This window comes from Abramis brama (assembly GCF_963993115.1).
Source record: "Abramis brama genome assembly, chromosome: 7".
Classification (NCBI taxonomy): domain Eukaryota; kingdom Metazoa; phylum Chordata; class Actinopteri; order Cypriniformes; family Leuciscidae; genus Abramis; species Abramis brama.
In genome coordinates, this window is record NC_139969.1 from 43,235,449 (window position 1) to 43,248,352 (window position 12,904).

General features: G+C 41.6%; 1 protein-coding gene across 2 annotated transcripts in view; it reads right to left on the reverse strand.

Annotated features, from left to right (window-relative positions):
* Positions 1–865: 865 nt before the first annotated feature.
* Positions 866–12,904, reverse strand: part of LOC311087314 (uncharacterized protein) — a 29,932-nt gene continuing 17,893 nt past the window's right edge. For both annotated transcript variants that reach the window (XM_084120635.1, XM_084120636.1), the window contains exons 2-3: positions 7,228–7,485; positions 866–7,149 (exon numbers count right to left, since the gene is read on the reverse strand). In XM_084120635.1, the coding sequence (XP_083976761.1) occupies positions 3,278–7,149; positions 7,228–7,306 (3,951 nt within the window). In that variant the 5' untranslated portion in view covers positions 7,307–7,485 and the 3' untranslated portion in view covers positions 866–3,277. The remainder of the gene's footprint in view (positions 7,150–7,227; positions 7,486–12,904) is intronic.

Genomic DNA, 12,904 nt, shown 5'->3' on the forward strand with positions numbered 1-12,904 from the left:
CATTGACAAAACATACTATATTTAACATATTAGCAAAAATTGGCAAACAAAAGCTTATTTGAGGTGGCAGATATTTTACAGTAAAAATATATAATCTATCCAAAACTAGCCAATGAAATGTTCTTTCATATGTCTGTAACAGGTCTTTCGTTTTTATTATAAGGAATATAAATGTTAATTTGCAGTTTAATACGTTGCTTATACAAATACATTTTATTTCAACATATTTCAGTCGATTTTTACTCATCTCAGTATAGCAATACAGTTTGCTAAAAGCAGATCATTCATTCACACACAGAAACGCGAGTGTGCGAGCTGTGGTAAACAGCGCATCTCTGCTGTTCATTCATTCACACACAGAAACGCGATTCACTTGAGAATGAAAAAAACTTACTACAGTATTCCTCAGCTCAGCTGCATCTGCTCCTCGAAATACCAGCACTTCTGATGTACATTTTCCATTATTATTATTATTCCTCACAGCGCTGCGAGACGGTGTAAACAAGTACAATGATCTGTATAAGCATGATGTGTTTTCTCGAGCTGATATGGGGGCGTTCACAGTTTGCACAGATCGCCTCAGTCATTTGCGTTTGAATAGCGCGCGCTCTCCGTGGGCGGAGTCACATTAAAAATAATTAGCTGAGATGAGAACGACTGACATCTCTCTCTTTTCATAAAGATTACATAAACAGAGAATATTTGTTTTTTTTAATAAAAAATACTTCATTTAAAAGAAGAGAATTCAAGCTTCATGCCTGTGTGTCTGTATGCCTGTTTGAGTATTCGCTGAATTATGGTTCATTTTCGGACGCGTTTCAGAATGGACTTCACTGACAGAGAGGAGGCAGAACTCGCTTCGTGTTTATTTTTCTTTATTTGGCAAAAAGCACAACACTTTGTTTTTATTGTGAGTATACACAAAAATAATACACACTTAACAGGATCGATTGATGTATAACACAAGCATATAAGATACAAATTATTTTTTTTATATTTTTTTTCACTGATAAGGAAAAAAACGAGCGCGATAGCCGACCTCAGGGGGTTAATAAGCAGAAAAAATGTACGACTTTAAACAAATACCCATTTAGATGCTTAGGATGTTTGCGTTGTAAAAATGTACAGGGAGACTTTAGATTTAAAAACGGTGTCTCGTTAGGCAATGTTTTCTCAGTCAAATCATAAAATTTCCTATTGATTCAATAGAACGCGTGAGCTCACTAGGGAATACCAATATGGAGGTGCGGTGGCTTCACTGTTTATGACGTCATGAGCTATCCAGTCATTTCTATATAGATCAGGGGTGGGGGTGCCATGGAAAAAAGATACCATCTTTGTAAAGTTGACATATTTAGTTGACATGCATCAGTACATGTAGGCTTATAGTGCTCTAAGTGATGTTGGGTGACGTCACTTCTTGTTGACGTTCGAAGTATTGTCAAACAAAACGGAGGCTAGCTCGACCCTCCCTCTTCCTCATCCGCGCACTAACCCCCCAAACCCCACCCCCAAATCATTCTTGTCGGTTATTGGCTGGAACAGTTTGTTGTGTTTCGTGGTGCGGGTGAGCCCAGTTTGTTTTTCTTGCTGTTTCTGGAGCCTGTGGTGTCTGCAGAGACTGTGTGTCTTTACAATGTGTTCAGGGGAGAGGCAGTTAGAGGATGATGGGGAGATGTTTGCTGTATGTGACAAAAAATGTTTTGGCCTAAAAAACTTGTGACATCGCTTAGAGCACCTTTAACAAAGACACTGTAAAAAATAAAAAGGTTAAAAGTAGATTTTAAGGCAACAATGTCATTTTGGATGACAGAATGCCTTCCATAAAAACTGGAAGGAGTCTTTAATACACATATTTTAGAAGTTGTACTGAACACACAAATAGTTTTTAATTTTGTATAAGAGTAAGTGCAAGTATATTTTTTAATTTGGCAAACAAGACTCGGTGTGTACCATTCTTGTCGGTGTGGTTGTGGCCCAATGCCGGCAGGTTTGCAGTTCTTCAGAGTTCTTCACTGCTCGGGTCAGTGTGTTTGGGCTGATTCTGGGGTGTCATTCATCCCAAGTCTGGCAACCGCAACTGTGCCGAGTTATTTCTTCCGGGCTGCCAGATCTGGGCCATTATCGGGCCAAATCGTTAAAGCTACCTGGGTAATTGTACTGATGAACGTAAATAGTGAAAGTGATGGTTTATAGTTTAAAATATTAGTATTTATCTTACTTCATCAGCTGGGCTCGTGTGGATCACCTTTGTTGATTTTATGTAGATTATGAAGCATAAACTTTGGGGTCCTGTACACTTGCGATGGATTATTTTTCTAAAAATCTACGTTCATCTGAAAGTCATTTATATCCGGGATGGAATGTGGTGCCAATGAGATAATTTTTATTTTTGGGTGAAGTATCCCTGTAATGCTGCGGATCAGTCTTTATTTACACAGATCAAGAAGTAGGCAAAAAATCACTGTTCATACAAACTTCATTCAGACGGGATCGTTCACCTTCTACAGGCCAAAGGTCTCTATATTAAAGGGATCACCCAAAAATGAAAACTTTCCCTTAAAGGGATAGTTCAATCTCACCCTCAAGTCATCCTAGGTGTATATGACATTCTTCTTTCATACTAATCAGGAGTTATATTAAAAAACTTCCTGGCTCTTCCAAGCTTTACAATGGCAGTGAATGGAGGATCAGATTTGGAAGCCCAAAAAACTGCATCCATCCATCATAACAGTAATCCATATGTCACTGGGGGTTAATAAAGGCCTTATGAAGCGATGCATTTCTGTGAGAAAAATATCCATATTTAAAACTTTAAAAACTAAAATAACAGGCTTCAAATATGGATATTTAAATACGGCCAGACCTGAAAAAGAGTCACACGAGTCAGAATTCGGCTCAAAATCGGATGGAAATCACACAGTGTATGCCCGCCTTAGTATCTGTGAAGTAAAGAGGTCACAGATTCTCTGATCAAGATGCACAACGTTCCAACGAGTTCAGTTTAATGTGGGGAGCCACTTCAGCCGGTTTACAGGAGTGATTAGCATGCTCATCATACATACACACTGTCAGGGATGTTGGTCACGCTTCCAACAGGAAACTCTTTTAACCTTGGAAAGATCACTTCTAAGTTCTTTTTTGCATATCTTTTCAACAGCAAAAAAATAACTTTGAATGCTCAAAAACTTGTGAACGTTAACTTTATTATTTGGAACCAGTTTATCTGAATTTAAACCCATGCACTGACAGAGTTCAGGGTTGAAACGAAGCGTGCTCACATTGGAAGCTTTGGACAGTTATTAGTGCTATGTCTCTTTTGAGCGCCTGCTGTGCTGAAACTCTTCCCACACAGAGGGCATGGGTACGGCTTCTCTCCTGTGTGCACTCGCGCATGTGTCTTCAAGTTTCCTGACTTGGAGAAACTCTTCCCACATTGGGAACACTTGTGAGGTTTCTCTCCTGACTTGTGAGATTTCTCTCCTGACTTGTGAGGTTTCTCTCCTGACTTGGGAGGTTTTTCTCCTGACTTGGGAGGTTTCTCTCCTGACTTGTGAGGTTTCTCTCCTGACTTGTGAGGTTTCTCTCCTGACTTGTGAGATTTCTCTCCTGACTTGGGAGGTTTTTCTCCTGACTTGGGAGGTTTCTCTCCTGACTTGGGAGGTTTCTCTCCTGACTTGGGAGGTTTCTCTATGACTAAATGTATTCTCCTGTGCTCTTTCAGACAGGTGGCACTAGTGAAGATATTCCCACACTCAGTGCACACGTGAGCGCTCACTCCTGAATGTAATTTCTGGTGCTCCTTCAAATAGTCCAGTCGTGGAAATCTCATTCCACAGAAGGAACACAAGAAAGGCCTCTCATCCGCATGGGTTTTCAGGTGCGTCTGCAAGTTTTCTGCCAGACTAAACTCCTCACCACACTGATCACAGTTAAAGTGACTTTCTCCAGTGTGAGAGAGCATGTGTTTCTTGAGGATCTGTGCCCATCTGAAAGTCTTTCCGCACTGACTGCATGTGTAAGGTTTTTCAGAAGAGTGAATTCTCAGGTGACTCTGAAGTTCTCCTTTACGTTTGACACTCTTTCCACACTCATGGCAAGTGAAAGCTCTCTCTCCAGAGTGAACTAGTGCATGCTTCGAAAGGTTTGTTTTCTGTGAGAAACTCATTCCACATTGACTGCAGCTATAAGGCTTTTCAAGTTCACCAGTGTCGTTATGTTTATGTGTCTTAAGGCTTTTGTTGGATTTGAATGTCTTTCCACACTGCTCACATTTGAACGGCTTCTCTCCAGTGTGAACTCTCATGTGAGCCTTAAGGATTCCTCTTTCATTGAAGCTCTTCCCACATTGATGGCATTTGAATGGCTTCTCTCCAGTGTGAACTCTCATGTGAACCTTAAGGTTTCCTTTTTCATTGAAGCTCTTCCCACATTGATGGCATTTGAAAGGCATCTCTCCGGAGTGAATTCTCATGTGAGGGCGAACGTGTCCTTTATGTCTGAAACCCTTTCCACACAGAGGGCATGGGTACGGCTTCTCTCCTGTGTGCACTCGCACATGTGTCTTCAAGTTTCCTGCCTGGGAGAAACTCTTCCCACATTGGGAACACTTGTAAGGTTTCTCTCCTGACTTGTGAGGTTTCTCTACGACTAAATGTATCCTCCTGTGCTCTTTTAGACAGGTGGCACTAGTGAAGATATTCCCACACTCAGTGCACACGTGAGCGCTCTCTCCTGAATGTAATTTCTGGTGTTCTTTCAAATAGTCCAGTCGTGGAAATCTCATTCCACAGAAGGAACACAAGAAAGGCCTCTCATCTGCATGGGTTTTCAGGTGTGTCTGCAAGTTTTCTGCCAGACTAAACTCCTCACCACACTGATCACAGTTATGGTGACTTTCTCCAGCGTGAGAGAGCATGTGTTTCTTGAAGATCTGTGCCCATCTGAAAGTCTTTCCGCACTGACTGCATGTGTAAGGTTTCTCAGAAGAGTGGATTCTCAGGTGACTCTGAAGTTCTCCTTTACGTTTGACACTCTTTCCACACTCATGGCATGTGAAAGCTCTCTCTCCAGAGTGAACTAGTGCATGCTTCGAAAGGTTTGTTTTCTGTGAGAAACTCTTTCCACATTGACTGCAGCTATAAGGCCTTTCACGTTGACTAGTATCGTTCTGTTTGTGTGTCTTAAGGCTTTTGTTGGTTTTGAATGTCTTTCCACACTGCTCACATTTGAACGACTTCTCTCCAGTGTGAACTCTCATGTGAGCCTTAAGGTTTCCTCTTTCATTGAAGCCCTTCCCACATTGATGGCATTTGAACGGCTTCTCTCCAGTGTGAACTCTCATGTGAGCCTTAAGGTTTCCTCTTTCATTGAAGCTCTTCCCACATTGATGGCATTTGAAAGGCATCTCTCCGGAGTGAATTCTCATGTGAGTGGGAACTTGTCCTTTATATCTGAAACCCTTTCCACACAGAGGGCATGGGTACGGCTTCTCTCCTGTGTGCACTCGCGCATGTGTCTTCAAGTTTCCTGCCTGGGAGAAACTCTTCCCACATTGGGAACACTTGTGAGGTTTCTCTCCTGACTTGTGAGATTTCTCTCCTGACTTGTGAGGTTTTCCTACAACTAAATGTATTCTCCTGTGCTCTTTCAGACAGGTGGCACTAGTGAAGATATTCCCACACTCAGTGCACACATGAGCACTCCCTCCTGAATGTAATTTCTGGTGCTCCTTCAAATAGTCCAGTCGTGGAAATCTCATTCCACAGAAGGAACACAAGAAAGGCCTCTCATCCGCATGGGTTTTCAGGTGCGTCTGCAAGTTTTCTGCCAGACTAAACTCCTCGCCACACTGATCACAGTTAAAGTGACTTTCTCCAACGTGAGAGAGCATGTGTTTCTTGAAGATCTGTGCCCATCTGAAAGTCTTTCCGCACTGACTGCATGTGTAAGGTTTCTCAGAAGAGTGGATTCTCAGGTGACTCTGAAGTTCTCCTTTACGTTTGACACTCTTTCCACACTCATGGCATGTGAAAGCTCTCTCTCCAGAGTGAACTAGTGCATGCTTCGAAAGGTTTGTTTTCTGTGAGAAACTCATTCCACATTGACTGCAGCTATAAGGCCTTTCACGTTCACCAGCATCGTTCTGTTTGTGTGTCTTAAGGCTTTTGTTGGTTTTGAATGTCTTTCCACACTGCTCACATTTGAACGGCTTCTCTCCAGTGTGAACTCTCATGTGAGCCTTAAGGTTTCCTCTTTCATTGAAGCTCTTCCCACATTGATGGCATTTGAAAGGCATCTCTCCGGAGTGAATTCTCATGTGAGTGCGGACGTGTCCTTTATATCTGAAACCCTTTCCACATTGAGGGCATGGGTACGGCTTCTCTCCAGTGTGAACTCTCATGTGAGCCTTAAGGCGTCCTTTTACTTTGAAACTCTTTCCACATTCTGGGCAGGTGAAAACATCTCCAGGCGTTTCAATCTGTGAGCTATTAGAAGAATGCTCTCCTGTGACAAACTCCTGTTTCTCCAATTCATTCAGCTCTTGACTTTCTTCTTTAACTTCCACCTGTTTCTCCACTTCATTCAGCTCTTGACTTTCTTCTTTAACTTCCACCTGTTTCTCCACTTCATTCAGCTCTTGACTTTCTTCTTTAACTTCCACCTGTTTCTCCACTTCATTCAGCTCTTGACTTTCTTCTTTAACTTCCACCTGTTTCTCCACTTCATTCAGCTCTTGACTTTCTTCTTTAACTTCCACCTGTTTCTCCACTTCATTCAGCTCTTGACTTTCTTCTTCAACTTCCACCTGTTTCTCCACTTCATTCAGCTCTTGACTTTCTTCTTTAACTTCCACCTGTTTCTCCACTTCATTCAGCTCTTGACTTTCTTCTTTAACTTCCACCTGTATCTCCACTTCATTCAGCTCTTGACTTTCTTCTTTAACTTCCACCTGTTTCTCCACTTCATTCAGCTCTTGACTTTCTTCTTCAACTTCCACCTGTTTCTCCACTTCATTCAGCTCTTGACTTTCTTCTTTAACTTCCACCTGTTTCTCCACTTCAATCAGCTCTTGACTTTCTTCTTTAACTTCCACTTGTTTCTCCACTTCATTCAGCTCTTGACTTTCTTCTTTAACATCCACCAGGTCTAAAATGAAGATGTACACAAGTCAAATTAAGCTGAAAATTTAAATGAAAGTGAAAAGAATCAGGAATGGACACCAACCTCTTTGTTCCTCTGTATCTTCATCTTTGTATGCCTCACTCATGTTGTCACTCTCCTCTTTGACAACCTCCATTTCCATGTTTGCAGTTGTATACCCTCAGTATTTGTTTGAACTGGACTTATTTCTTCTGTAATGTGTTTTATGGCGCATCCGAGTGGTTTGTTCACTTGTAAAAAGGTGGGAATGTTCCTGTATTTACCGATGAACTTCTATGGCTTCACCGCAGATGTGAATCATAATCGCTGCGTAAATTTGAACTGTTGGAGTAAAGTTAGAAAGACATTATTAGTATTCAGTATGCAGCAAATAATCCAAGCAATACTGCCCATTTCCTACACACTCAATCTAAAAGTTTTCCTACTACAACCCTCTACAATACAAGTATATGGAAATAAAATAATGACAAATGTATTTGAAACAAAAAAGCTTGTTGAGTTAAAAAAAAAAATGTATTGCATTAACCATGGTTGGATTTTAATGCATTGTATTTTTAGAGCTTGCATATTTATTGGCTGAAATTCAACATGGTTGTATATTTAAGCTGTGAATAATTCAATTAAAAAAATTCACACATTTTCATTATTAAAAATTCAGTAATCCATATTCACCGTTCAGATTTCCCTTCCAAAATATTTGGTCTGTTTATTTTTATACACTGTTTATATTTTTAAATACTGTTTATACACCCTATTATATTTGACAGGCAATTTCATTTTATTTCTCTTTACAAATTCTCTTCCACAAATTCAGTGGTTCAAATTCATCAGAAAATTCAACATTTCACATCCGGGAACTGCAGGAATAGCAGTGTGTTGATTCATAATCTCCATCTGCTGTTAGTCGACCTCACCAGCAGGGGGTGCAAATGGCTGTTGACGAAGAAGACTATAGAGCAATTAGAGTTCTCAGCGGGCTTGAAAATTACAACCCGACCCGACCCGGCCTGTGGCTTTTAAAGCCCGGACCCGATGTAATCCGACATCATCAACATGAATTATCTGCCCGAACACGGCCCGCAGCCCGACGGCGCCCTTTTTTTTCTCATACACGTATTATCATGACCAGCAGACGGGAATTCAAATCAACCTTTAATGTTCACGCCTTTCCAGCACCAGCACCACTCCAAACACTTTCCAGACCTCTGATTTTCCCACTGCTGTAGTAGCGACGGTGAATTCACCTGTGGCAAGTTTACTTTTCACCAACTCCATCTTCTTCTCCATGCTAAAGGCGTGCACGCAGCGGTGTCAGGTCTGCCCCCGCCCACCTCTCCATGATGCACGTTGCACGCAGCAGCCAGACTTTCTTTACGGTGAACAGCAGCGATGATTAATAAATGTTTTTTTTTTTGTTTTTTTTTCACTGAGCGGAAAAGATTAAGCCCGAGGTCCGACCCGACCCGAGTCATTTGCTTATATTTTTGACCCGAACCCGGCCCGAACCCGCGGGTCTCGTCGGGTTTGTCGGGCCGACCCGACCCGTTGAGAACTCTAAGAGCAATGGGTGAGATACTCACTCATTCAAAACATCGTGCTCCAGAATTCCCCTGTTGTCGGGACGTTTAACATAGCTTAATGGACTAATACAGTGACATAAAAGACAGCAGCTCGGGGGACCGACCAGTCGGGCTCCAGTGTCTCAGGAGTCCCAGGGCGGGCGGAGCAGACAGCAAGCGGCGCCGGCAGGGCGGTGGGGCTTGGGGAAGGCCTCCAGGCCGGCAGCGGGCTCTGAAGCGGCGGTGGCCATTGTGACCAAAAGATCTTTTTAAACATTATTTTCTCAAAAATACAAACATGTACATACATGTTGCTCACATATTATGGTAGCCCTGTTTGTGCTTAATAGAGTGTATTTACACCTTTGCCATTAATATGTTTATAAGCAACTGAAAAAAGCACAAATGTCAGGGCATGTCAGAACATCTCAAGGACCCCAAAAACACCTTAGACCCCAGAGGGTTAAAAGCGCGATAAGTCATGAAAGAGAACTGAATTCTGCTTACAGGATGCCATGCCGCACGCGCGCTCCGAGTTGCACTCTTCGGTTGCGCGCCTAAACGGACAAATAAACACAGAAATATATCAAAATGCCAAGTTCGAGTACTGTGTGCATTTTCTCTCTCTCTCTGTCACACACACGAAGAGGATTTATGCTCATCAGTAACTCAACCTCACTGTGAAAGCCCTGCACAATTAATTCCATATTGCAACTTATTTATTGTTTGCTGAATATTTGTGTTTAGTTGTCTATGGACAACTAAAGCTTAGGCTACTGTTGGAAATTTAATTGGGAAAAAAAGGCATGTCTTTAATAATCATATTAGATTATTTTTTACTGTGGCTCTTTTGGAAAAATCATGCATTAACCAAAAATTTAAAAATAGCTCTTTGGACAAGAAAGGTTCCCAACCCCTGGCCTACATGATGTTAAGAGGATGCTGTATGTGTGTGCCTTGCAGTAAATCAAAATGGCGTCAGACGAGGACACTGACAGGGAGAGAGAATGCAGCAAACCTAAAAAGAAGCGGGTCTGTGCCCCTCAGAAGTTCCTGACAAAATATCAGGGGCAGTGGCCCTGCCTCCACCCCTCTAAACTGCCCAATCATGCCTTTTGCACTTTGTGTAATTATAATTTTGACATTAGCCACCAAGGAGTTACAGGTAATAATATAGCTATCATATGAATGGTTGGTTCCCTTTTAATTAAACAATTGAATACAATTAATTTATGGTTATTAGTTTATATAAGCATACATAACATACAATTAAATATTGATCATGAACAAAAAAAATTAAGTGTACTGAAAAGAAGTATAGCATAGTAGTGCAGAGCAAGTGATATTTTTAGAATCCGGTGAAATCATAGTTTTGCCTAATCACTTTTACAGTCTAACCTAAAATTATGAAGAGAAGCTTTAGTGTGTGTGTGTGTGTGTGTGTGTATACGTATGCGTTTTGCAGACTGTCGACGGCACGTGGAGGGGAAAAACATTTAAAAATTGTGTCTGCTACAGACTCAGTGCCTATAATTAACTCATTCTTCGTACAACCACAAGATTTGAGACCAATCCGTGCAAAAACCCTTTACACTATATTCAATGTAGAACACAACCTGCCATTAGCTGCTGCAGACCATGCCGGACCACTGTTTAAGAAAATGTTTCCTGATAGTGAGATAGCCAAACATACTATCTAGACAAAAGCAGCAAGAGAAAGTCAAGCCTACGTGATATTCAAATCATGTGTGACACAGAGGTGAGAAAGATCCTCAAGCTGGCCTCAACAAGATGGCTGTCTCTGGGGCAGTGTGTGAACCGTTTACTGCAACAGTGGGATGCTCTTACTGTTTTCTTTGGTTAATGAGGTGGATGCAGGAAAAAGTCCTCAGGTTCCTCCAATCTGCCAAAGCTTCCACCTGGTACTACCCAGAAGCCAAATGCCACACCCTCCACCAGCATGCCAGCTACAGTGCAGCTCAAGCTATCCTCTATGCTACCAAAGCTGTCTGCACCTCCACCTGGTCCTACCCAGAAGCCTAAAGCTCCTGGCAATCTTGCTGCCGAGTTTGGCTTGACCAATTTCCTCTTCAAGCAAAACGAAATTGGAAAAAGAGCTGCAAAAGAAAAAGAAAAAGCAAAGGCAGAAAGAACAGAGAAAGAAGAGAAAAAGGATCTGACAAAACCTGAAAAGGTTCTTCAGTTCCTTACCAACCCTATGTTCAAAGGTGTATTCACTCTTTCTGAAGAGGGTCATACCAGTCTTTGACATCAGCAACCAAATTCTTCAAAAAGATGAGCCATGCTTACATATTCTGCTTCCAACTTTGGAGCTGCAACTGCAAAAGATATTGCTTTCATTCTGTAAACCTGAGCATGTCATCACTATGTTGAAGGAAATTGGTAGAGGTATCGGGCCAACCATCACAAGTAAAAAGCAGCTGCCTGACGAGGAACTCTCAATTGGGCATGAGACCCAAGTCTTTATCCAAAGCCAGGGTAACTTAGAGCTGAAGCCATTCTATAGGGATGTGAGGAAGTTCTTTTCATCTGCAGCTGACTACATGCCTTCTAAATTAAATTTCCATTTGGGGATGAGCTGCTTATGCATGCTGTTGTGGCCGACATAGAGAAGTGAAATTCTGTTCTGTTAACTTCTTCATCAGCCACTTTCCTTCCATTTTGCCGGGCAGTGTAACAGTGGATCAGGTAGAGGATGAGTTCAGGATATATCAAACCACCAGCTTTGATTCCAGCATCCTCAGGAAACATATTGATGAGGCCAGGAGAGACATCGGCCTATTGAAGAGGGGAGGCCGGGACGTCTTCGCCAAGCTCTCAGCAGTCATACTTGGAATACTAGAAATATTCCATAGCAATGCTGACTGTGAGAGGGTTTTCAGTCTTGTTACCAAGAACAAGACCCAATACAGAGCCAGCCTGAGCACTGATATGCTCAGTGCTTTGGTTATGAAAAAGGTGAGCATGGCTGCTAAAGGCACTGTCTGCCACATGGAGGACTTCAGCGACAAGCTTCTCAGGAAGGCCAAGTCAGCTACCTATGAGGCAAAACAGTCTAGAGCAGCTGCCACTGCCACAAGTGATACATCTCAACAGTAAAATGTTTATTAAGAAAGGACATGGCACAGCTTTAGTGATTTTATCTTTCTTTCAATAGTTTGCCAGTTGTCAATGTTCAAAAGGACATATTTTCTTCTGTGATTTTGAGTTATTTTTATGATGTTGAAGGTCTATGAAGGTCTCTGATAAGCGTCATAAACCTTTTGGGATTTTCACTTCCCTTTTGTCAGATGTCCAAGTTGAAGTGAATGTTCTATGATGTGGATATATATCTTTTCATTAAAAATGTTCTTGCTTCCTTCATAGTGGATTTATATGTTGAATAACTGAATATGGTGGTGGGTGGGGAAATGACAATGGCCTAGGACCAGGTGAAGTGATTGGTAAGCATGTGAACTAAACGATGCACTATAGTATACTAATGCCCGACCAGCCAAATTGACATCAAAGACAGCGGTAATAGCATATTTTTCCGCGTGTTCATGAAGTAGAACTTCGACAATAAATCAGTAAGTTGCTACTCAAAAAAGTTTTTCCAAGGTTGGCAGGTCTGGGTCTGTGAAAGCGCTATATAAATGCTGTCCATTTACCATTTACCATAAATAAATAAGTAGGCCTATAAGTAAAATAATCAGCTGATGGACATGCACTTGTTAATGCTGATGCTGAGGAATTACAGTTGCAGCATCTCATAATGTTCCTCAAACTGAGTAGTAGGGGTGGTCGATATGGAAAAAATATCATATTGTCATCTTCTAAGCATCTATCCAGTATATTGTCTCTATTGTTTTGTGGTGCAAACGATCCCCATTCAGTCTCAGTCTCCCCCTGCACACATTCACACCTCTCCAGCCTGGTTATGGCTCTAAATATGCATTTCTTTTGTCTGCATTATAGTTACTAACAACTGGCTATTCACAGGCTATTCATATGGTTTCAGTCCCTAATTTCTTTTCTCAAAGTTCACCTCACATTTTAAACTGTATCAAATGCATTTCTTGAATAAAGAAACATTTCAGTAAGCATTCAAAAAATCATAAAAGTATAACTTCTAGGTGGCAGGTGCACCTAGGGCTAGCTAGCATGTTAGCTTAGCACAC